The 25553-nt window shown below is 45.5% G+C and overlaps 1 protein-coding gene and 2 long non-coding RNA genes across 5 annotated transcripts; 1 reads left to right on the top strand and 2 right to left on the bottom strand.

The window, feature by feature from the left end:
- Nucleotides 1-12862: 12862 nt before the first annotated feature.
- LOC26532373 (uncharacterized) lies at nucleotides 12863-13857 on the bottom strand. The gene is made up of 2 exons (XR_001451166.2): nucleotides 13675-13857; nucleotides 12863-13566 (listed from the first exon to the last, which is right to left on the bottom strand). It is a non-coding gene; the product is annotated as an uncharacterized lncRNA (long non-coding RNA).
- Nucleotides 13858-15831: 1974 nt separating this feature from the next.
- Nucleotides 15832-18677, bottom strand: LOC117184145 (uncharacterized). Of its 2 annotated transcripts, none has more exons than XR_004469379.1 (4): nucleotides 18138-18677; nucleotides 16909-17170; nucleotides 16110-16850; nucleotides 15832-16006 (listed from the first exon to the last, which is right to left on the bottom strand). It is a non-coding gene; the product is annotated as an uncharacterized lncRNA (long non-coding RNA). The 2 variants fall into 2 exon arrangements; XR_004469378.1 differs by having other exon boundaries at nucleotides 16909-17178; nucleotides 18138-18676.
- Nucleotides 18678-21112: 2435 nt separating this feature from the next.
- TTLL4B (Tubulin tyrosine ligase-like 4B) lies at nucleotides 21113-25520 on the top strand. Of its 2 annotated transcripts, none has more exons than XM_015180601.2 (8): nucleotides 21113-21273; nucleotides 21890-22459; nucleotides 22642-23134; nucleotides 23208-23579; nucleotides 23644-23830; nucleotides 23891-24061; nucleotides 24129-25137; nucleotides 25205-25520. In XM_015180601.2, the coding sequence occupies exons 2-8, from the start codon at nucleotides 21917-21919 to the stop codon at nucleotides 25367-25369; spliced, it is 2940 nt and encodes a 979-aa protein (XP_015036087.2). In that variant the 5' UTR covers nucleotides 21113-21273; nucleotides 21890-21916; the 3' UTR covers nucleotides 25370-25520. The 2 variants fall into 2 exon arrangements, with proteins under 2 accessions (XP_015036087.2, XP_001356668.2); XM_001356632.4 differs by having other exon boundaries at nucleotides 21114-21273; nucleotides 22630-23134.
- Nucleotides 25521-25553: the final 33 nt, after the last annotated feature.

Genomic DNA, 25553 nt, shown 5'->3' with positions numbered 1-25553 from the left:
CACCCAACAGCCCCGCACCATCCCAAACCATCCCAAGAACTGGTTGGGCTTTCGGCTCTGGGCTCTCGGCTCTGGGCTCTCCCGGGGAATATGCCCTGTTGTTGATTATGACTGCAGCGACTGTCGACGTGATGTTTACATTTATGGATTATTGTTTCCGTATGTCCTGGGCCCTGGGTCCCTGCCTGCCCCCCCTGCCCGCTCGTACGTTCCGCACCATCATGCTCATAGGCACTTTTTTGTTGGACTCCTGGCGGCACAGTGGGCACGTTTGACGAGGAAGTTAGTCTTGGTTTTTGATTGGGTGACAGACTCAAGTGGTCTGCTGAGGTGCGGAGGTGCGGAGGTGTTTGCTTGGGAGTGTTTGGAGTGGAGAAAGTGGAAAAATGTTGAGGGGCGCTCCTTTTGGCCTCATTGTAGAGGTGGGAGAGGGTTAATGGAGCTTAGATATGGCCTTTGAGGCATCTTATATTAATGGTTTAAAATGTTACCTAAATAAGAAAAAATTTATGGTATTTTGTGGAACGTATTTCATTAACAAATGTTGCTTGGGCAAACTTGTGCTTAAATCCAATTTTAATGCATTTTTCAGTGTCAGCAACTGGAATAAGCTTTGGAATATATTCGGGAATGAGTCAGATACAGTAAATAATCCCCATTTCTACTACCATTAAACGAGTATCGGTCCCTAAACTTCCTTCTCCTGCAACTCCTATTATATTCCTCAAGAAAGCCCACAAATTTCCACAAATTCTCCACAATCCACCATCTCCCAAGGAACCCAGCTTTTGTCCCACTGTCACGTCTGTCACTTCCCATTTCTTAGCCGCATCTCGGCCGCGACAATTGGGAACTTCTCGATTGAATGCTCTACCTTTTGATTTGTTAGCTCTGTCTCTTTCTCTCGGGAATTGGGAATTATTTGCCCCTCTCTATAAGGATAGATGGCTGGGTTTTGTTTCTGTTGCTGGGCCAGCAGCATTCACATTCAAATAAATAAAATAATATTTGGGATTTGCACCCTAAATACGGCGACAGAATACCAGAGAGAGAGAGAGAGCGAGAGGGGGAGAGAGAGAGAAGGGGCTAAGGCTGAGGCTGAGGCTGAAATCCTTGGATGAGGCTGAAGCTGATCCGATCCATTGAGGGGTTGTGTGGCATTAGTTCGGCTTTCGAACTGTTAAGGAGACCTTGACGTTGAGGCAGTTGTTAATATTTTTTCTCTTCGTTTCCTTTTTTTTATGATTGTTGTTGCTGTTGTGATTCGCTACGATATTACAGGGAAATATGGCAGAAGTGGGGAAGATGGGAATCACGGATACAAATTGAAATGGAAACCAGAGGCCCTGCCAGCGCTTGAGGTCTTAATCTAACCGAAAAAGGCAACCCCCTAGGGCCCAAGCATATGCAACTCCCAGGGCATATGTCCTGGCCCTCTCTCTCTCTCTCTCTGTCTCTCTCTCTCTGTGTATCTTTCTCTCTGTGAGCATTACACGGATTTATATTACGCTCTATTGACTTTTGTTGCTTGTTATTGCTGCCAAGTGGCCTTCTTTTTGGGCAGAAGTGCCTGCCACAGGGGTGTTTGCCATAAACGCAGATTAAGACATTAATTTAATTGCTCCTTCCTGGGCTCCCTGGCAGCAAAATATGGCGAAAGTAGAGGATATACCTCTGGCTCTTGTTTAGCCATTTGATTAGTTCTGGTAGCTGGGGGAATGTCTTTGATTTATTCACTGTTACTCGTACATATGTGCTGCTCCATGTGGATTTTCCCATGGCCTAGTATGAGACCGAGAACGAGGAGTGGCACTTGATTAGCCGCTGGTGCTGCCGTTGCGAACAGGTTCCCAAGGAGTTCCACCACAGATTGACAAAGTTTTGCGAGAGGAACTAAGAGACGTAAGAGATGCTGTCCAGAATGTGCATAAAGGAGAGAGTAAAGGCGGTGGAGGAGAGGCTGCTAGAAGCAGCACATTAAGCACATTTCTTGCATACCCTTGCAGTGGTAATAGATTAAGATTATGAACCGATTTTTGATCCTAAAAGATACATTAATTCTTCTAGAGCTATTCAAGAGCTTTATTTTCCAGATCCAGACCCAGTTTGTGATCTAGAACAAAATCTGTTTAATTAGTTCTTCAAAATTCTCTTAAAATAATCTTAAAAGTCTCCTAAAAATTATGAATTATTTCTGTTTTCCCAAAGAAAAAAGACACTAATTTTCAGCTACTTTATTGAACACCTCAGGCTTTTTCTTCAGACTTTTCACATTCTTATCCACTTTCCCGCCATCGAATCAGCAACCCAAAACAGTCTACAAATTGAGACATTCATTGTGGCAGCACCCCCTGCGATACCGTTTCCCGCTCGGCGAGTATCAATAACAATTTTCCACAATTTTTCAACAGTCATGGCAGTGTCCAAATGCCCTGGTCGCGATTTAAAACTCTACAAAAAGTTGGCTCAAATGCGGGGCCTGCTACTCGTAAATCGAGCCTGGGAGAGGAGTCGCGTCGCGTCGCACTGGAGAGGAGTGGAGTGGAGTGGAGTAGAGTGGAGTGGAGTCCGTGTCCAAGTCCAAGTCCAAAAACCTGAGTCGGAGCGAAATGGAGAGCTTTTGGCTGGGCAAAAATGTTAATTAACTTTTCAATCCTTAAATAATGAATGATCAACGCATCCGCGGCGACATGCTGGGTTCCTTTTTATCACTGGAATGGAATGGGCAATGGAGATGGTAACTGGCGGAATGGAGAAGGAGACTCTCAGAGTATGGGGTTTGGGGTTTGGGGTTTGGGGTCGGGCTCTCTGCTGATATTGGCTTGCATATAATTTATATTCGATCCGATAAATTTATGCGCTGTGTGAGCATGCGCATATGCGCCCGCGTCGACTCCTGTGACTACCGACGGCAGCCACTCACTACCAACAGCCGCAGCCGCAGCCCCATCCCCATGTCCCCACTGGGAGTCGTCGTCGTCGTCGTCGTCTAGTTTGTCCAGGCTCCAGTCCTCCGTCGATCCCCGAGATTGCTCTCAGCTCCTCTAGCATGTGTCAGCGGGTGACCCGAGTGTTTACACGCAAATTTACACTCTCATTTGTTGCTTTGAAAATTGTGCTGTTTGCCAAATCGTTGGCTGGACGGAGATACAGATGGGGGCTACAGATACAGATACAGATAGGAGGCAGCTTGTTGCCTGCTTGCCACTGCTTTACCATAAATAAGGTTTTGTATTATGCGGCACCACCATTTGCATGGCAGCGCATCCCACAACAGATCCGCGACTTCCTCGCGTAGTTGCTTGCAATTATCGCGCACTGTGCTGAGAAATTGGTTTTTGCCACTTCGCACTTTCATCATTTTCAATCACGTTCAATTTTAATTGAAAATTGAAATTCAAATGCACCAGCAGCACACACAAAACACGCTCCGAACATGCAACATTGTAAGTGGAATGCCTCCGCCCAAGGTTCTGAAGCTTCTGTAAAGGGTCCGGGGCTGGGGGCTGGGGGCAGGGGGCAGGGCATGTGGCAAGGATTGATCGTAAATTATAACTCTTTGTATTGACTAATCAGGGAGTATAAGTGGAACCATTATTTGTGGCTTTGGTTTGGCTTCGTTTTTGCCTGTTCTTAAAAAATATGTTTTTCATCTTTAAAATATTTGGATTAATATTTTTACGGTGTCTTATTTGTTTTTTAATAGTTTAGAAATATTTAAAATATATTTTTTTATATCTGGTAAGTCAGGAAATTTTCTTTTTATTTTTTTATAATATTTTAAACCTAATAAAATAAATTTGTTGACTTTAAAATATTTTGAACGGTGTCTTATCTGTTTTTTAATAGTTTAGACATAGTTAAAATATTTTTTTTTATATCTGATAATTCAGGAAATTTTCTTTTCATTCTTTAAAATATTTTAAACATAATTTCAGAGATATTTGATAGAGATACACATGTTTCTGAGCCGCTCTTCGACAGAACAAAATAGATCGCCTTCAAAATATCCAATATTTTTAAACAAATCATTGTAATTCTTTAATAAATTTCAGCAAAGACTTTTCCATTGTTTGTTCGGATCCCTCTTTGAGAGAGTGTAGATAAAACATAATACATATATCATAAGCTTTGGTTTCGGTCGATCAAACAAGTCTGAGGATCTTGATAAGCCTTTGCTCCTCTCCAATTCTCCCTCTCTCTCTCTCCGGCAGTATATTTGTGGCTCTCTCCAACACTTTCCCGTTTGAAATTTGCATAGTTTTGCCTACAACAATTAAGCTTGCTGACCGCACAGCCCTGGCCAGCGCTCTCACACTACCCCTATATAAAAGAGAGCCCAGCCCGATAGCCGATTATAAAACATAATACCGCCGGGGATCGGTGGAAGGAGGGAGGGAGGGTTCCTGCTTGTTTGCCGCCATTCCATGGGCAATAGTATGTAAAAATGTATCAGGTTACGATCGGATCGGAGATAAGCTGATGGGCAAATACATATATAATATTTATACGCAAACTTGTTCAAACAAGCCCAGCGTGTGTCGTGTCGGTTCGGTTCGGGTCGGTTCTCTAGCAGACAAATGTGCAAAATAACAATAAAAGAAAATGCGAATCAACTCACAGACACAGAGACAGACAGACATTTGTAACGATTTTCGTATTTTCCAAGCAAACAACCCTCCCGATCCGATCCGATCCGAACAGATCCCATGGCATGCCAGGAGTGCAACTCTCAAATTCGGCTTCAGATTCAGTCTCTGATTATGTTGTTCCTTGCAGAGGATATCTGTTGAAATCGCTACAACAAACAGTGAACGATAGAGAGCGAGTCCTGGCTGCCTGGAGGTGACAGCAGCAGGAGGAGGAGGAGGTGGAGGAACAAATTGTAACAAAATGCGGATTACTAGCTCGAATCGATTCCCGCCCCTTGGTCCTTGGTCCTTGGTCCTGTGTACACATTAATGAGAATATTGTTAAATTAGTAGGCTTTGAAATGTGATATGCCCAACCACAAGGAGCAAAAGAGATGGTAGACGATGGACCTGGACCTGGCCGTGGACGTGGACCCTCTGCTTGACTTTTTGTCCCAAAAGGCGAACAGCTGTGTCACCCGATCAGAAGGGTTTCCTTCCGAGCGAACATATTTGCACTTTCTGATTGTAAATGTCATAAAAATGTGTCCCGTGTTCCCGTTCTCATTGCTTGCTTATTTTTTATAGCTTCCCTGGAGATACAGTGGGCGGGGCGGGGGAGTGGTGGATTATATAGGGGTCTGGGGCTTCGGCTTCCCCACCAAAAAGCTTCTTTAATAGGCTTATGATAAACATGACACTTGACTTTTACCCTGTGTGCTCCATGTACCACTGCCGCTGCCACTGCCGCTGCCACTGCCACTGCCACCGCCACTGCCACTGCCACTGCTGCCCAAATTGCCAGTTGACACTCAATTTGACACATGAGACCCGCAAAATGCTCATGTCTTGGTCTTTGACTCCGTCTTGGGCCTCATGCGGCTCGTGCGGCAACCTCAAGTGTGCTCCATGGTTACTCGGCTAATGATGTGCTCTGTTGCCCCACAGAACAGCACAGAACAGAGCACCGAACAGGAACAAGACCCCTTTGGGCTATACGCTTACGTTACACTTCTTGAAAAGGGAGCCAACACTCCGAAGGGCGAGAGGGGTGGGAGAGGGGGCTCAGACATATGAATAGCTAAACATTCGTCATTATGGCAACGTCTCAATGCCAATTCAAAGGCTACCCAGGCGGCCCACTCGACAGCAGTTACAGTTACGGTTACAATTACAATTACCATTGGAGTTACAGCTGTTTGGGTGACCTCAAGGGTGGCTTTTGGGGGTGCCATAAGCTCTAAAGCTGTGTGTGGCCAAAGTTTTAGTTGAAGTTTAATTGGAGTGGAGTGGAAATACCTTTAGCAAAGGGTTGTCTAATTGATGTGGGACCTTTTGAATAGTTGGAAACGCACTCTTATGTACCTGCGCTGAAATTCCGTATATTCCTACCATTTTATTGAACATAAAATCGATCTCCAGTTGGCATTCGTATCATTAAATTCCACTAAACTTTTATAGCACTCATTTCTACTCAATCAGAGATCACATCACCCACCTAATATGAAAATCACTCTCTTTCTCTTTTCTATATACCAAAATCCATCCGGTAAGCCCTTTATTGTAACCGTTTAAGCCGCCAAAAGGTCTGTCTGTCTGTCATCAAGCAAAATCACGCTCCACATTGCCCGAGAACCGAAGCCCCAATCCCGAAGCCGAACAAAAAGGAAGACCAAACGGCACCTCATCAACACATCAGAATTATCATTATGATTCCGTTCAGAGCAATAAAATTTAGGCAGAATGCATTTGGGGCTCCTCCATTTCCAGTTCCACTCCACTTTTTCAAATACTAATAATAATAAAAACGAGGGGGAACGTGTTGAGTGGCAGCTACGGCTGCGACTCTACATTTATAACCGATACGATGAGGGGCAGCTCTTTTAGTCTCTGAGATCTGGACGCTCAGTGGGACGGCCAAACGGACAGACAGACATGGCTTTATCGAATCGGCTATTGATGCTAAACAAGAATATATAAATTATGGGGTTGGAATAGCTAGCTTCCGCACAAATCTAATCTAACCCAGATACTCTTTTGGAGTATCGGCTTTAAAAAATTAAGTACATATGCTGCTAATACAATCATTGGTAACAAAAGAAAACTAAAATGTATAAATAGTAGGTAACATCGTATCTTTTCTCACTTACCCATAATCTTGCTACTAGGAGTTGCGAAGTTACGACAAAAACCGCGTCGAAACCGCAAGCGAAACGCACATAATGATTTCCAATAAGAGCGCAAAATTTAGGCATTTTATTAAAATGAGGTGAGGCACAAGGGGTCGGAAGTTCAAGTAAACACACTCAACAAGAGAGAGTCAGATCAGCAGGACTAGGAATGCCTCACCCTTTTATGAACTTCACTTGGAACGAGAGCACTCATTCCTTTTCGATTCTCTTCTTCACTGCATCCCACTACTACTCCCGAGTAATGGGAGTGGGAAAGGGACAAAACTTGACGAATTTTCAAGCACACACAACACATAGCTGGAACTCATGTGATCAAACGAAAAAAAAAGAAGCACCACAACGCAACAATAACGCATTTTAGATTTTGGCACATGAAAAAACAGAAATTATGCAAAAAAAATATGCTTGGCTACTTATGTATATATCAAACATTGCACATAAATATTAGCCACTGCCGCACTTTTCCTTCGTCGAGCTGCCTTTTTGGCGCCATTTGGCCTTTTTTGCGCCCCCGCCCTTGATCAAACACATTATTTTTCATTAAAACACATTTTTTTGCAGTAAAACACGGGTTTTTTTACAACAAACTTCGCTGCACTCCCGCCGACATTTTACGCGTCGAATTTTTCACAATTTTCCGGGTTTTTCCGGATTTAAACGCGGAGCTGACTTGCGAACGCGCGCTTTGACCGGTGAAAAAAATTTAAGTGAGAGCGGCACCAATGCGTTTATTCTATGCTCTCCTTCATCTTCGCCTCTTCCTAATTGCTCTCTCTCCCACTCACTCTGTTGAGCTTCTTTTGTTAAACGCTTATGTGTGCTCTTTGTCTTCTCCTTCTGCTACTAAAAACAGAGATCAATTAATTTAATAAAATAAGTTACCATGCGCTGCACATACACCGCGGACCACTTTGCATAATTAAATCATAAACAAAAGTACCCAAAGAGTGTGTGGGAGAGAGAGCAAATCGAAGGAGGAGAAGGAGAGCATAGAACGAAGGTGTTTGCAACTTTCTCACTCAAATTTTTTCACCCGCTCAAAGCGTGCGTTTGTAGGTCAGCTCCGATTTTTATTCCCTGAAAATGCGGAAAATGATGAAAAATCCAACGGGTAAAATGTCACGAAGGTGTAGTGAAGCAGTGATTAGAAGATGAAATGTACAAAAAAAAAGTGTGTTTATTGTAAGAAATTTGTTGAACCAAGGGTGGGACCGCAGAAAGAGGCAAAACGGCAACAAAAAAGCAGCGCGACGAAGAAAAAGTGCGGCAGTGGGTGATATTTATATGCAATGTCTGATATATGAAAAGAAAAAAATATTATTTTTGCATAATTTCTGTTTTTTCATGTGCCAAAATCTAAAATGCGTTATTGTTGCGTTGTGGTGCTTCTTTTTTTTCGTTTGATCACATGAGTTCCAGCTATGTGTGTGTGTCTGCTTGAAAATTCGTCAAGTTTTGTCCCTTTCCCACTCCCCTTACTCGGGAGTAGCAGTGGGATGCAGTGAAGAAGAGAATCAAAAAGGAATGAGTGCTCTCCTTCCAAGTGAAGTTCATAAAAGGGTGAGGCATTCCCAGAACTGCTGATTTGACTCTCTCTTGTCTAGTGTGTTTACACGAACTTTCGCCCCCTTGTGCCTCACCTCATATTAATAAAATGCCTAAATTTTGCGCTCTTATTGGAAATCATTTTGTGCGTTTCGCTTGCGGTTTCGGCGCGATTTTCGCAACTCTCTTGATCAGAATCCTAAGAATAGGAACAGGATTTTGGGTAATTGAGAAAAGAGAGGAGAGAAATTATGTTGGTCTTTACCATTTATACTTCTATTTTCTTCGTATGTATGGGGTCGGGAACGCATCCTTCTAATATACCCCTATACCCAAAATGAGTAGAGGGTATACAAATTTGAAACCTTCTGGGACATAAAAATATCACAGCGGAAAACAACAAAAAATAATATAAAACAGGAGAGTGGGATCTGGGGTCGTCTCTGGTATGGTCTCCATTTGTTATGAGGTACAAAAATATTTATGATTATGAGAAATACACAGCCAGGCTTATTATAAAATACAGCAACTTTTCCGATATCAAAAGAAAACTCAAGGCAATGCCGACGACGACACACCAGCCACAAAAGTCTTTCCAGTCTCTTTCCACTCTCCTGGCCTGTGGGACACGTTTATTTAAATGCGACTCGACTATGTGCTGATGATGATGATGACTATTGGGATTGGGACTGGGATTGGGAATGGGAATGGGTATATGGTTATATTGGTTATTGGTATGGGGGTATCGTATGTGTCCCCGCCTCTTAGGGGTTCTCTTAAGTAGCCTCGAAAGCATTCGTTTGGTGGTTTTGTTGCTGGACCCCGGCACCGGGCCCGGCCGTATCGACAGGTAGCCCAAATATTTATAGTGTTCAATAATTGAGATACACGTTAATGAGTCGCTGGTCGGAGCTGGTGCTGCCTTTTGGGATAGGCTTTCTGGGGTCGGAGGTTGACTCAGAATGGTACGTAGTAGCGACCATTATTTGAATGTTGAATAGCATTGAAATGTGGTGGATAGATGGAACATTTCAAGTGTATTTGAATACCCTTACCCATAAATACTATCAATGAAATGGTAATGCATTCTGTAAATGTATCATCTTCTAGGATTACGAGTACTATACCCCCTCTTATTGCTTTTTAGCTATTTTTTCTTACTTTTCTTAGATACTTATTTAAATTTTTGTTTGCAGATCGATTTTATCGTTGATCTTTTAAGATCCTTTGCACTTCTTTGGATTTCGATTTCCTTCCTGTTTCATGTCGGAGATAGAGCATTCCTCCATTCGTCGTGGCTTTTCTTTAGTTGATTTCCCCAGCCGCCTTTCCCCCTGTCTTGTTTTCCTTTCGAACTCTGGTTGTCGCTGTAAATTTAAATAATAATTTCCTATACAGCTTCCCAGCATCTGCTTACCAAAGACCCTGTTGTTGTGTCTTTTTTTGGCTGCGTTTTCTCACTTGGCCCGCAGCCTGCTGCCTGCCTGCTGCCCCTGTCTTTTGTCGGCATTGATCAGCTTTGATTGCTATGCAACTTATTAGTTGTTGTTATTTGTTTGACTAGACACAGTCGTATATATCCGAAAGGAGGAGCGTTTTTATTATAATGCTGATCTGTAGATCTGTGGAGGTAGCAGCTTACCCTTTTGCCAGTTGGAAGCCGCTGCTGTCTGTGGTGATAATGGGACAAAATGTCGGGACGAGAAATAACCAGGCTTAATCTTCAGGTGTCTCTCTGTCTCCTCTGTCTCTGGGTCTCCTCTGTGTGTTTGTGTGTGTGTGTAATCATTTGTGCCCTTTTCTTGGCCGTTGTCAACATATCTGGCTTATGTGAGTCAGAATTATGTGACGATCGTTTCGGCGGCGGCGAAACGTTTTTGAGGTTCGACTCTCTGCCCCAGAACGGAGCTGTCCGGCTGCTGCTGCATCTTGGCCACATGTTGTTGCCACAGCTTTAATAAAGACATCAGCCGCGCATAATTATGGATTTGTAGTAGCCGGCAGTTGCTCTTCTCTCTCTCTCTTCTCTCTCTCACACAAATGCAATTCGTTCAGCTTCGTTTTTCAGCTCCATCTCTGCAGCTCTGTGTCCGTGTCTGTCTTTCTTTTCCATAAGTCGTAGATTGGCATTATTGTCATCGTGGGGCAATCTCACGACAATCCCCTTTTGGCCATATCTTAATTCTATTGCTCTCTGGTGCTCTCGGCATGCCGTGGCATGGCATTCCTGAATCAGACTTCCAGCTGGGTGCCACATGCAAATGAGCCTCAATTAAATTTATATCAAAATGTTTTCCATTTATTTTAAGTTTTAGTTTTCGTTTTAGTTATATGCTACTGGATCGTGACTTGAACTGTTAGTTGCCTGGCTTTTAAAAGCAAATAAAAAACTGTTCAGTTAGAGCACTACCCAGAGATAAGCTCTCCGGCGAGAGATTTTCCGGCTGAAAGACTTTTTCTGTCTATTTTTATAGGCCGCAATTGAGTCGCAGCCAGCGAGCAGCTCTTCTTGGGAAGATATCCTGCTGAGTGTTTCATAATAATGCTAAAAGGTAATCCCAATCCCATGCCGAACCCGTTGACAATCCGCCAGTGCCCGGCAGTCTCCGGCCGTCCCCGAGAGTCCCCGACAGACCTGTCACAAATGGCAAGCCCATCAAGCTCTAATCCCACATCTAATGGGAATGTAAACAGCAACACCTCCTCCTCAGATAAGATCGCCTTGCCGTGCCTTGCCCCAACGAGGGGCAATACAGTTGGTGCAACCAAGCTGAAACCTATTCAAATTAACAAATGTGTTTTAATCTCCGACAACAAATTTGAATTGTATTTTTCTTCTTCTCTTTTTTTTTTTTGGTGGAATTTCGTGCGTTGTTTCGGATCGCAGTCACCCGATGATCACCCGCTGCTCGGAGGCAGGTACAGGGATCCCTCCTGTGAGTGCCACTGACACGGGAATTGCTGGCTGGCTACCCAGTTAAATGTGCTCTCCGCTTCTGGCCGCATTGTTGGAACAGGTCGATCGATCTATGACAGATGAGATCATGTTGACTTGGCACAAAAGGCGCACACCATGCCCCCGAAACAGCTCCGACTTCGACTCCTACTCCGACTCTCAACTCTGGACTCTCGAGAGTCCTGTTGCTTGCGATGATGTATCGTTTTGGCTCGGACTTGGACTTGGACTGGGCCTGGGTTTGGGCCTTCATTTGCCATTTGGTTTCACGCTACGCTACGTCGTCGTCGTCATCGTCATCTCTTGTACAAAATTCATATTCAAAGTGACATTTATGCCATGCTCTACACATTCCAGGCGATATGATTTGACTGCCTTCAGGCGACTGCCTCCTTTCGTGGCCACAACGAACCTTTTTGTGTGTGGCTCCCTTTTGCCCTTCTTGATGAGGCTTGATGGCTCCGCACTCACTCACTCACTCACTCGATCTGTGCACGACAATAGCCTGGTTATTATTGCTGATTTGTGTTTTATTTGTTGACAGTTTAGGGTTTTTGGCTTATGAATCGTCTCACATAATCCCACTGTAGGAATTAGCATGGTGAAAATATACACTGAGAGAATTTATGCACGTAAATGTTTGAGTATTGATGCCTTGAGGATAGTAGAGAATTTAAGGAGAGGAATCTTTATCTTTCCTAGCCCAGAATCTCCCTAATTTCTCTCAGTGTGCCAAGCAAAGCCCCTCTTCAGGGGATTAACACGCACACGCACACACACAGACGACTGCAGGGAGTGTCTCTCTCTCTCTCTCTCTCTCTCTCTCGCTATTTTTCAGATGCACAAATTGAGTGAACAGTGTGGGCATATTCCGTATGCCATTTAGTCGGACATTGCCTCCCATTGTTGCTTCCGCAGTAGCAGGAGACCGAGCAACCGAGGACGGACCCCTGGACTCGGGACACAAGACACAGGACTCGAGACACAGGACATATCCAGCTGACAAAAACAACTGCAATCGAGTTGTTCCATTTCCTTAGGGTCTGCTCTTCTGTCATATGCCTCTCCTTTTCAACTGCCCCTCCCCTCCCCTCTCCAACCCATCCTTGACTGCAATTGTGGGCCAGTTTGACGTATGCTCTGTCCGTTCATTGTTTTGTTTTGGCCAAATCGTGTTGACAGGCCATGCAAGACAGCCGGACAGGCCCGAGCCGGACTCTCCGAGGATCGGTGGCTGCAATCAATCATTGGGCTAGCCCCTGTTTCCGTGTAACTGGAATGACTTTGTATGGGACCCATGGGGAATTTCAGATCGATCGCTTACTGGCTTCGATCCGCCTCCCGTCCCAGTCCAGGGGGGGCCAGTCGGAGTCGCAGTCGCCGCATCTGGTAACCGCATTCGTCGTAATCAATTGTTTAGGCCACACTCCATTCCATGGGGAGAGGCACGCGTTCTGGAACAAAAGAGCTCTAACGGTGCCACAACAACTGCCGCCGACTCGTTGCTGCAGCTCCAACGCGCTCTCCATACACCAGTGCCATGAGTAATTACAATTTAATACAAGAAAAACGTGAAAGGGAAGGTGGACTCTTAAGTGCCGAAGGCTTTGATACCCTCTTCCACGGAGACTCATGATTTCTATGGCATCTAAACGAAGGGTATACAAACTATTGACTCCCCCTTTTGGCCACAATCTGCGGTGGAGTGCGGTGGAGAAAAGAACAGCAAACTCATATGTGAGACGCGCCAAGCCGCTTTGATCACAGCAACAATGCTTGCCACAACAAAACAACTTCTTTGGCTTTGTTGCTGGCCCAAAAGAAAGATCTCTTTCTCTCTCTGTCTCTCTTTCAAGACTGAAAGAAAGAAATCCATCTTCATGGCCGCCTTGACGATGATCACACAGATACACACACACAGATACACAGATACAACCCAATTCGGTTGAATGCCGCGCAGCTCCACAATGGCTGTTTGAGGGGGGGGGATATGCCTTGGAGAAACATTTTCGTATTGACGCTACTACTTGAATCACGATTTGTAAACATATACAACACCAGTCCCAAGATCGGGACAAATACGACGAGTAGAACGGGAAGGAGTATCCAAAATCCAGAATCCAGAACCCAGAACAACGTTGTTTGTACCGCAAGTGCGATTGCCGTTCGATTCCACGCCAGCGCGTAATCGCTATGGTATGTACAGTGGGGCAAATGCGTGGAAAAGTGGTCTAGCATATCTCTAAAACGAGAGAGAAACGTTTCGTGAGAAATATAAACATACAGATAGATGTAGATCATTTTTAGGATAATTTAAAAATAATTCATGAAGCATAAACAATACATTTACCTTGAAGAGTCTTATGGAATATATATAGAACATATATTATGCAAGTATTATATTATAAATATTAATGTTAAGTAAATCTACTAGCTCTTAAAGCAAAAACATTGTGTTTCCTAGCTTTAAGAGTCCCGTTTTGTTACTTTAAGATTTTTGAAATGTATTATTTTGTTACATTTTGATACATTTCTGTATAGACTTCAGAAAAAAATATGATAGTTTAAAGAAACAAATTTTCTCTGAACAAAATTCTGAAAATACCTAAAATATGTACCGTTTCTATTATTTTGTTCCCCTAGTTTTCATAAACTAAAACAGAATTTCTATCGGATCATAGTAGAAAAAAAGAGAAAGAAACGATTAACTGGACAGTGCCCGTTTATAAAGAACTAGTAGGCCAATCTACACCTCTTACATTCCCATATTTCATCCACTGTAACTCCTTAAAATTCTACAATCCCCTTTCTCGATTCCACTGTGCGTCTGCCGCAGGCATATGAGCTATATGGCTCCCAAGTGCTTTGGCCCAAACAATTCAATAATACAATAACAACAATCATAATAATAACACAAAAACACACCAACACCAACAACAACAACAACAACGACGGCCACAATGAGAAGGGTATTACAACAACGAAAAGCGCAAGAACCCACCCGCACCCGCTCCCCCGCCCGCGCCCTCACCCGTACCCCCACCAATCGAACACCCCATAGAATACCATATAAACATACATCATAACGCGCCGCAAAGCGGCCGAACCGGAGAGGACTGACGACCGACGACTGACGAACGACCTTATTCCACTCACAATCAGTCAAAATTGAAAATTTATTGAATAACCCACGAACGAACGGAATGGACGGAACGGAACGAACGAGCAGGGAGAACGAGAAAAAATAAAGTTTAAATATCACGAGTGAATGCGAGTGTGTGTTTGTGTAAAGATCAACAAAAGGATTTCTTACCAAAATAGCTCGTGTCAAAAGACTTTGATCCATTAATCAATATGCCGCAGACTCTGACACAGTCTCTGGGCTCTGGGCTCTTCTGGGTTCTCCCTATCCATCTCCCTCGGAGAAGGAACCCATGGAAGCCTCGTCTTGGGCTCTGTGTTTTGCTGTAAGACGACCCCCAGCTCCCAGGTCCCACAATCTCAGAGAGATCTCAGATCCCAGAGATCCCCTACAGTACAAAAGAGCAGATCTGACCGAGCCACGAACCACAGCTGGGGTATTTACCCGTTTTGTGCTCAGTCAAGATCATGATGAGGCTGTTATTTGACGACGATGACGATGACGATGACGCTCAAGATGAAGATGATGTTGTGGCCCATTGCTGGGGCACGGCCTCCTCTGGTCATATTTTATTGTCTTCCGTAATGCCTCGAAGAGCATGTGACATGTGTAAGTGATAGCGTTAATGCCGCTTTTAAGTAGTAATTATGTCTTCAATTGGGCATTGAACATTGAGCAGCGAGCTTTGTTATTCCCCGGGCCAGAGAAAGAGTTGTGTCTTGTAATGACTGCAACGGTGGGGGTTCGTTCGCCCCAGACGCGTGCTTCAGTTTTTGGGGTCGGAGTGTGCCAGATAATGGAAAGCTTTACAGACTCGATGATGCGAGACCTCAATATGGGTCTGTTTTAATGGAATCGGGATAATTACTAAGAGCTCAGGCTCTTACGAAAAGTGTAGTCGCATTAGGAGTGCGTTTTCTTTATAGTGCTCCAAAGAAGAACGAGTAAGATCGACACACACTCACAGATGAGTAAGGTGGTACACGGTGTCTCCAGGCTCACAAGCCACTCTACTTTTCCTTAGCTCCTTCGCACTTTATTAAAGTTTGAAGATCATTCTTGCCCTTCAATGAATGAGCTATGTTTACCATCTATTGGCACAACCCTCTAGCCATAACAGATGCCTCAATTCCAAGTAAGGACATTCTATACGACGGCGCCTGCCCGTCCGAACGCCCAGTGGCCCCGACATTTGCTTTTGTCAAAACAACTCCGTCTGTGGAGTGGCCCCCACATCTCCTGCACACACACACACACACGTCTCTCTGCTGGTCGTGTGAAGCAGTAATTGCCCCCTAATCTTGGAGACCAGAGTTCAGTAGAGAATCCACCGTCTCCAGCGATCTATGGCATTGTTTTAGTAAATTAAGGATTTGCTTGCTTTTATTGTTGTCATAATTATTGTTTAGTGGCGCATCCTTGTTTGCCCCGAGGCCGGATGGTGTGCCCCCGGGCCCGTACACCTCTGCAGAGCCACTCCAATCATTCCGGGCCGATGTCCCTGTCCCTGTTCCTGGCCCTGTCCCTGGCCCTGGCCGATCTGTAAGCACAAATACAAATGTAGTACATAAATCGCGCGCACAAACGAATGGCTGGCGATTGGGATGCCGGGGATTAAAGAGCAAAGATATCGAATTACACACCTGACGACGGGCCCCAAAGACCTCAAGATCTGAAGATCTGAAAGGGAACAGTACGAGCAAAGGGGGGATCGAGAGAGCCAGACAAAAGCTAAGCCATCGTATTTTATGTGAACTTTCTTTGGGAGTTTTCTGCCGAGTTTTGGCTGCCGTTGCCATCAGGAAAGACTCGAAGCGGGAACCTGGAGCCTGGAACCCGGTGGAACTGGCCGTCTGGCTGCAGTGCATCCCGCGCTGCATACTTTATGGGCATTAAAAATTCAAGTGGCAGCAATTTTTCGTTGGCAACTTCAAATGGAAGCCGCAGAAATCAGAAATCAGCCGGACGTCTGCAGTCCAGTCTCCTCGCCTCGGCCATAATCCCCGCCAAACTGCTGAGCGTCTCGGCCCTGCAGCCTGCTGCCAATTTAATGTGTCGGCGTGTTTATCGGCTAATGAAGTTGACAACACGCGGATTAGCGCATTTAGTTGGCCAACTGTTGGCCACTGACGGAGAGGGGATCCAGCATCCGAATGGAATGGAGTGGAGTGTAGTGGAGTGTTCCTGTCCTCTCCTGGGCATTAGCGGAAAGCAACATAACTTAATAACGATAACGATGAATATTATTTTAATGCTGAAATGCCAAGAGATCCCAAGTTGAAGGAAGAGCCGGAGAGCGTTGCTCTTCTAGCGGTAGATGTGTATCCCTGATCCCGACGGCACAGCGTGTCCCTCTCCCCATGGAATATGGTAATTTGTTGCTTCTGGTGGGGTTGTGACACTGCGAGTTATACGATGTGATAAGACAATAAATATTTTTACCATTTACAGTTCAATTATGGCTTCGCCACGGCCTTATCGGGCCACATCAATTTGTCTATTGGAAAACCTGTCCAATTTATGAACTTGTTTCCATCGCCATCGCCATCATCATCATCGTCTTGTCTTCGGTTGGGACTACTGGACTACTGGACTACCACTTCTTATAGCAGCTATTTATAGCCCACTAATTGTGTTCAGATTAGTGGCTCCTGCTACCAGAGTGATCCCATCTGATCTGATCTGATCTGCTGTTGATGGCGGGCTGTGGCGCTGACACAGATTTTTTATAAGCAGAAAGATGTCGTAAAAAGTAGTAAAAAAATATTTAGAATAGTTTTTAAAGTGGTTCACATGTTGAACAGGATTTGCCAATAGATTTTTTTCTTCTAATTTGTATTAAGATTAATGCAAATTGCTTGGCATTCGGTTGCCTGCCAAAGATCGTTCTTGAGAACATCCAAGAGACCTTCTTTTATCAAAGATATATGTATACTTTGTTCATCTTTAATAAGGACTTAAGGACTTAATCGATCTGTTGCTGAAGTTTTTTTTTTGCTGCAAAACTCTGTCAATCTTTGGCAAATATTTATGATAATTATAGACGTTCCCCGATTGAAAATAAAATCATTTCATGGCCTTAAATGACGGGCTTTGAAGCGGAACTGAAAGTTAAAGGAAATCGAATCGGAATTTTGTGTACAAACATGCGACAATGAAAGCCAACTTTGTGGAAAACAAAAGCCGGAGTACAGGACGTGTATTGATAGTCTATAATTATAGCCTTTTCCTTCCGGCTACCCCCCGTCTAGGGCTGTCTCTCTCCCCCTTAGATCAAGGATGAGTGTCATGAAGAGCCACTGGGAAAGGGGAGTGTTTTATAATTCATGGTTCTCCAACCTGATATTATATATGGAAATTGCGCGGGAACCGAACAAGCGGCGGCAATGCCCTCCCCCACGGGAGGGAGTGGGTGTGGGAGTGGGAGTGCGAGTGGGGGTATGTGGGGGATGTACGGGTGTGGAAGGCTATGTAATTTCAGTAAAGTTTTCGAATTGTTAAGTGCCCAATTGTGCGTGTGAATGTGTGTGTAATAGACCGTCACCCGAAGGACGCCCGTCCCGGGACACCTGTCCGCGTTCGCATCGGGTGGGGTGTTTGGGGTTGGGATGTCCCCATATCCTGTCCTGGTATCAGGTGGTTTGGCTTGTTAAATAATTCGTTCAACGTACCTTTGCCAATCACAGCAATGCCATTTGTGGGTGGAGGATAAGCGGGTTGCCCTGGCAGCCAGTTTTCGGGGGAACCACTCTCTCTGCTCTCCTAATATTTCCTTTATCTATCCACTTTGATTGACAAATTAATTCAGTTCTATAACTCAACACACAATGCTGTCAAAATATTGAATTTTTTCAACGTCAAACCCAAGAGAAAGACATCGAGGAGACATCAGAGAAGCGGCGGCAAAAATTCGCATCATCTTCAGAGCTGCTTTTTTTTTTTTGCAGAAGCCAAAGGTTGTCTCTGGGGAGGGGATGTCTCTTCGGCACAGCTTTAGCAACGACCATTCCCATAAAGACAATAAATTTTCAATTTTATTTTTGCCGCAGCCGTCACAGAAGAGGACTGGAAAGAGCTTATGGCATTTTTATTACGAATGGGTGAAAACAAAATAAGCAGTAAAATTAATCGCCGACTTAGCCGGCGATTAACTGAAATATCAAAGACGGCATCCATTTTGGCCCGTTCAATATACTCAAATTTTAAAAGTGATTCGATTCGAAGAAGAGGTTTGAACCACGATGAGTAGCAGCCCTAGATGGCAGTGAAATCGTTTGATGTCTTCTACGATCCCAGGGTTTAGCGAATCGAATCTGAAGATGTTTTTGGCTATCTTTATGGCCTAAACCAAGCAAAACGTTGGGTTTTATAGGGTTTTTAGATCGTAGCATGCGGAAATGTGGGTTTAGGATTTAATCAAGTTTAAACAAAGTGGACTGAGAGGAAAGGGGCTAAGAAAGTGGATCCGAATAGTTTGAGAAATCTGTGAAGAAATACCATCCTGATGGGGATTTCTGGGATTCATTAGAGATGTCAGATATCAACTGCAATTAGTTCAAGGGATCATAGAGGAGTCCTCTTTCGTTTGAGCTGCTGCCATCTACTGAATTGAGATCCTTTCAGATCAAACTCCATTCTGTTGAGGCCACTCCCCAGATATATACCGAAACCCCTTTCTCCGCCTGCGCCTCCACCTCCTTTGATCAGGATTAGATGGTGAAAACCATATGTGCCACGCTATAATCTTTTGTTGATTGAATAATGAACGTGGGGATAGGCTGCTGCAGCAGATCGGCTCGATTTCTTCGTCTTCAGACAGACAGAGGCGCTCTGTCGCACACCTTGATGGTGTAAATTGAGCTCTAATCAAGGCGAGCCGATCGCAAATCCTTTTCAAGCCATCTCATGTTTACCAAAAGGTGCCGAAAGCAAACAACTAGTGAAAGGATTCAAAGCACACACATGTTTGCGAGTCCTGAATGGAGGGACTCTCCCCAAATTAGTTGTATTCCCTATCCGGCGAACCCTATTCCATTCTCGGATTGTGCATTGTGCAAGCAACAAATTAATTGCATTTATTCGAGAAATTTGATATTTTTTTTTTTTGGCAGGCTAACGAATAGCGGGTGTGGGTGTGGATTCCCTGCGATCCCAAAACTTGAGCAGCCATCCTTCTGCTGCTCCTTGATTAATAATTAATAATATTTAACAAACAAGCGGCGCGCTTATCGCACACCAAAGTATAATAATCTGCAGATGAGAGACCCTAAACTACTCCGCCTCCTCCTTTAGGGAAGTGGCCCACACAAGCGCATTTTGGGCCATATCTTTATGATCTCCAAGGAGTGCCACTGCACCGCATCGCGGACCAATGACAAAACACTGGCTTCAGGCTATAGCCTATAGACACACACAAACAACGAACACGTTAAGCAATCCCAAAGATGTAGATAAGTTCATCATCATCTTGATGCAGTCATCAGCCACCAGCCAGTGCCAGTCCCAGTCCCAGGGCCCAGCACCAGCACCAGCAGCAGCAGCAGTCCCTCACGGTGTTGACGTCTTGTAGGCGGTGCCCGATGCCCGTTGCCCGTTGCCCCTTGGCCGGTGCCCGGTGCCCAGGCCAGTGCCTCGAGTGCCGTTTAAACGCCGCCGCCACAACTTATCGACAGATTCGTATCGTTCCACCATTATACGAGTATTCCTTTGCCCCTCTGGCAGCCCTTCTGTGTGGGTTCTCTTCAGTGCAGTCTTTCTGGCCTGGCCTCTGCAGTGCTTTGAGTTTTTTGAGTTGGTTGCCGCAGGATCTGCGATAAATCACTTTGTACTGCTGTGCAGCCATCAAAATCAATAAAGACCGCAGCGACCGCCTCGTACCTACAGCCGCCTCGAAGGTGTATAAAATTGAGATGTTGATGGCTTCATCATTGGCCAACTGCGGCATTTGATCAGAGCATTCGTTCCGCTCATGTAGGTCGTCTGGGTGCAGGGAAAGGACTAGTTTAGGTAAAAACCAGGTGCTTGATTTATGTCAAGCTGTTTGATGGCCATTAAATATACTAGCACTAAACACAAGACTTGATTGGGTTTTATTGAGGTGTTAAGTTTAGGGTTTTTTGAGACTCAACCCATTTCATTTGGTAGACATAATATTTATAGATACAAAATTTAAAGTTTATAACAGAATAAGAAGTAATTTTGTAATCAAATGGTTACATTTTATAAAACAGAACTAAAATTCTCAAATTCAAACTTTTAAAACGCCCGCTCAAACACTAACAGATGATGGGTAGCACTGTCTTTCGCATTCGATGTATCGATATTTGCCGATAATAAAATTCATAGGTGGCGTATTTTTATTAACCCATTTTGAACCATGTTTAAATATACGCACGAGAAGAAGAATTTTTCCACAGGTCAGGTGAAAGATATTGTGATTTGTTTTTTTTTGTGTTGAGGAACCTGTGTTAAACCTGCAAGGAGAAGGTACAAAGAGTTTTGCTGTATTGCGGCTCAGGCCATTCATTTGTTTACAATATACGATTTTTAATGGCTGATTAAGTGGGCTAAGGTGAACTTCGTTCACTGCACTCGTTTTTGGTCGGTTCGTTCGGGACGAACCAATAGTTCTTTTTTTTTGTTCATGAACGAGCCAACACAATTTTAAAATAAATTCCAAATGAACAAAAAAAGGTCTAGGATTTAAGCAAACACCTACATCTAGTGCTCGTGTTAAGTGCTGTATATAGACTTTAGGTGTACATTCATTTTAAGCAAAATTATTTGTGTGCATGTAAAGTGCAGAAGGTAAGCAAAAGCTGGACGGTGACCAACTCACACACATGCGCCGCCTAAACCATACGTGTGAATACACAAGAGCACACATGTGCAAAAAGCCGGCTGCGATGAAGAACTTTGCGCGCCATTGACATTTTTGAATCCCGACACCCAAAAGAGGAGGAAGCAGCAGATAGCAGCGCGTTGATTGAATTTTGAAGGCGAAAGTCAGCAGAATTTTGTTTTATTTTCGAACCGCGAGACGAGCCAGGCATTAATTTTTTTTTGGCAATCTGTTCATCGATTGGCAATTGATCGTCTGTGCTGCTGCTGTCTGTCCCATCGATAAAGTGTGCCCCGCATCCGTGCCACTGCCGCAGCTGCTGCGTCGGCCACTGTTGATGATCTTGGGGCTGTGCCATGTCGAAAATAGCCAGCCATTGACACGCCGCCTCGCGCACACACAGCCACATTGGTGAAGTAATACCACCCCGATCCATACCCATTCACAGCCACCTTGAACACACATCACATCGCCATCAAATTATTCAGTTGCTGGCAGCCCCGCCGCCAAGCAAAACTTTGGAGCAGCCCCACAAACTAACCGAATCGATCGCATTCCATCCATCCATCCGTTCCGTTGCAGTTTTCAAAATTCCCTTGAATCCGAGAAATGGCTCAGATAACCGAGAAGAGAACGACAACAGGTCGATCAGGAGCAGGGGCCACTAAGGAGAATATGTCGCGCGGCATTCAGCAGCCGGCGACGCGCGGCAAAGGAATCGAGATCCTCGACTTCCACGAGTCCTGGCTGGAGGAGGTTGAGCTCTACAAGGACAAAATGGTCATGTGCAAACAGCTGGCCCATCAAAACCGTTACACAAGCGGCACCGGCGGCGGCGGCGGCTTAGGCGGACATCCGAAGCAACGTAACTCCGCCGGCACCAGCTCCATCTCTGGCAACGGAACGTTCAATGCCAGCATCAATGGTTCTGTAACTGTATCCTCGGCCCCGTCGCAGAAACCGAGAACGTCACCGCCATCGGCACGGCGCCGTCAGCCCGCAGGGAAGAGTGCGTCGTCGGCGGCGGCGGCTTCCTCAGCCGCAGCAAAGACAACGCAACGCACGGTGATGCGTGGCACATCCGCGACCAAGGGAACAACCGTGCCCATGGCCTCGGGCGTGCTCCAGTCGGAGCCGTACAAGAAAGTGCAGGTGAGTGTGAGGCTCCTCTCAGCTGCTGCCCTCTAGAGACTGCCGCCCTTAAACCCGACTCTAACTCCTGCCAATACCCTGCATGCTTCCCGTTGTTTGTTGTGTTGGGTTCCTTTCGTGTTCGATGTTCCATGTCCTGCGATGCCCTCTCGCTTTTACTAACCACATAGATGCTTTTGAAGCGTGCACGAGACGAAGCTTTTGCCAAACACGTTGCCAACAACAACAACAAGGGCAACAGCCACTCCTCTGCGGCCGGCGGCGCCAATTCCGCGAAGCGATCGAGCATCAGTCCAATCACACCCGAAAAGAGTGGAGAACTGGGTGTTAGCCATGCCATTACGAGCATGTCCTGCCCGAGCACGCAAACCCTGGTGCCCTGCAGTAAGATTGTTGTTAATACGTTCCATGGCAGCAGCCTGCTTGCCCAGCAGCATGACGACAAGAGCAAGATTCTAACACAAAATGGTCTAACCAAATCTGCAGCCACGGCCCTGGAGACCAGTCTGTACGCCTCCCTCTATGCCCACTCGCCGCTGAGCTCCGGCACTCCGTACAGCAGCCTCACAACCAGGATGATGTCTGGCGGTGTCGACCATGCGGCATGTGCGGGCGTTTCGCTAAATAAGGGAAACCACGACCATGTCCGACTACACGAGGATGATCCCTGTGCAGGTGATTGATAGATAATATGATTGATTGATTGAAGAATATACAAACTCCGCTGGGGTTCCTTCTTTATTTGCAGCCATCGATGACATTAACAACTACGATGACTCCGATTCGGAGGAGGAGTATGTGGGAACGCCCTTCTTCCTAGACGAGGATGGCAACGAGACGCATCAGAGTCGTCACACGCGCCTGCTGCCCGAGAAGAGATCCTCCAAGGAGTCGATGGCCACCGTAGACTCGGAGGCCTCGGTTTACTTTAGGCCAGATGCCATACTCTCCCCGAGCCTGTTTCCCAATGTGCCGCCGTACCTGAACTTTACCTCGCATGCGGACAAGGGACCCCCAATGCCGGCTGCCCTGCACCGTGTGCTCAAGTGGAAGCTAAGTCCCGTCATGCCAAAGATTGTGAAACGTGTGGTCCTTAATTCCGGATTTCGCATTATCAAAAGTGGGATTTCAGTCGAGGTTCTTTTCTTTTCTCAGTCTTATATACGACTTTCTATCCCATCCAGACACCACCGACTGGATGGCTGTGTGGGAGAAGCACATGAAGAGTCCTGGATTCCGCACCATACGCTCGCATCAGAAATACAATCACATACCTGGCTCATTCCGCATTGGACGCAAGGACACCATGTGGCGCAGCATCTACCAAAATTTGAAAAAGTTTGGCAAGAAGGAATTTGGTTTTATGCAAAAGTGAGAACAACATCTCTGAAGTCTCTGTAGTTTCTTCACTTATTAAATCTTCTACCTTAGATCGTATATAATGCCCGATGATCTGGAGAATCTGCGACAGGTCTGGCCAAAGAACGCCTCAAAGCTGACCAAATGGATTGTCAAACCACCGGCCAGTGCTCGAGGCACAGGCATTCGCATTGTCAACAAATGGAGTCAGTTTCCCAAAGATCGTCCCTTGGTAGTGCAGAAGTATGACACCATCAACCCACCACACTTCCAGCAAACAACCTTTTAACGATCTTGCTCCCCTCCATAGATACATTGAGCGTCCCCTGCTGATCAATGACAACAAGTTCGATATGCGTCTGTATGTGGTGCTAACCTCCATCAATCCTTTGCGCATCTACATGTACAAGGATGGACTGGCGCGCTTTGCCTCCGTCAAGTACAGCTCCGAGCTGAGCAACCTGGACGAGCGTTGCATGCACTTGACCAACTACAGCATCAACAAGTTCTCGCAGAACTATGCCAAAAATGAGGATTTCAATGCCTGCCAGGGACACAAGTGGACGCTGCAGTCGCTCTGGTCCTGCCTCGAGAATCGTGGTGTGAACACCAAGCGCCTCTGGGCTACGCTGCGCAATCTGGTGATCAAGGGAATCGTCAGCGGAGAGTCGGGTCTGAATCGAATGTACCGACAGAATGTGAACTTTCGGTACAACTGCTTTGAGTTATTCGGCTTCGATGTGCTTCTGGATGAGAACCTGGTGCCTTGGCTGCTGGAGATCAACATTTCGCCTTCGCTGCATTCGGAACTGCCGCTGGATCTACATGTGAAGGGGCCTCTGATACAGGCCGTGCTCAATACGGCCCTGTATCAGGTGCCGCCCAAACTAAACGAACGCCAGCAGCAGGAGATACTCGAGGAGTTGAACATGAAGGGGCCGCTGTGCCACGACAAGCGTATCTTCACCACCTGCCTAACTGCGGAGGAGGTGCGAAAGCACAACCAATTCACCAATCGCAGCATTGAGTTCCGCGAGGAGTACGTGGACACCATACTGGACAATCTTCTGCCCGACGATGTGCGCTGCCTGATCGTTGCCGAGGACGAGCAGTCCCGCTGCAGGCCCCTCGAACGTATCTTTCCCACATCCGGCACGCACATCTACCTGCGTTACATCGAGAACGCGCGCTACTATAACCGCCTGCTGGACGCTTGGGAGACCAAGTACGGCAAAAATCGTGACTTGGGTGTAGCTTTGCTGTCCCGCTTCACCAAGGACAGGTACCACTTGCAGGTTTCCGATGCCGCCATGGAAAAGGTGGGTTTTGTTTTCTTTCTTTCTTACCTTTACCCGTTTTAATAACATATGTATTTTTCGTTTTTAGGAACCGAACGTGGCTCTCACTGAGATTGATATGCTGCATGTGAAAAAGGAGGATGCACTGGATGGAATCACGACTCTTGCTAGACTCAATCTCGTGCCCACAGAAGGCAGCGCGCCGGTGCCTGTGGCCAGGAGCCCGGAGGCATGCATAGAAATTAAATCTTGAGACTGAACGAGCAAGAATTAACGAATTTCGGTTTCTGAATGTTTTTTATCAAACAGAAATACGCCAGCAATACCAATACCAACACGTTCAAAATCACGTTGAAATCCTCTCCAAATAAAGTTACATTTTTCCGGTCGTCTTTCTGCCTGTACACATTTTTTACATTTTTAAATTGTAAATTGTA

The sequence above is a fragment of the Drosophila pseudoobscura genome, chromosome 4 (genome assembly GCF_009870125.1).
Source record: "Drosophila pseudoobscura strain MV-25-SWS-2005 chromosome 4, UCI_Dpse_MV25, whole genome shotgun sequence".
Classification (NCBI taxonomy): domain Eukaryota; kingdom Metazoa; phylum Arthropoda; class Insecta; order Diptera; family Drosophilidae; genus Drosophila; species Drosophila pseudoobscura.
Note: the sequence above shows the minus strand (reverse complement) of the source record. Positions and strands in the feature narration are given on the sequence as shown.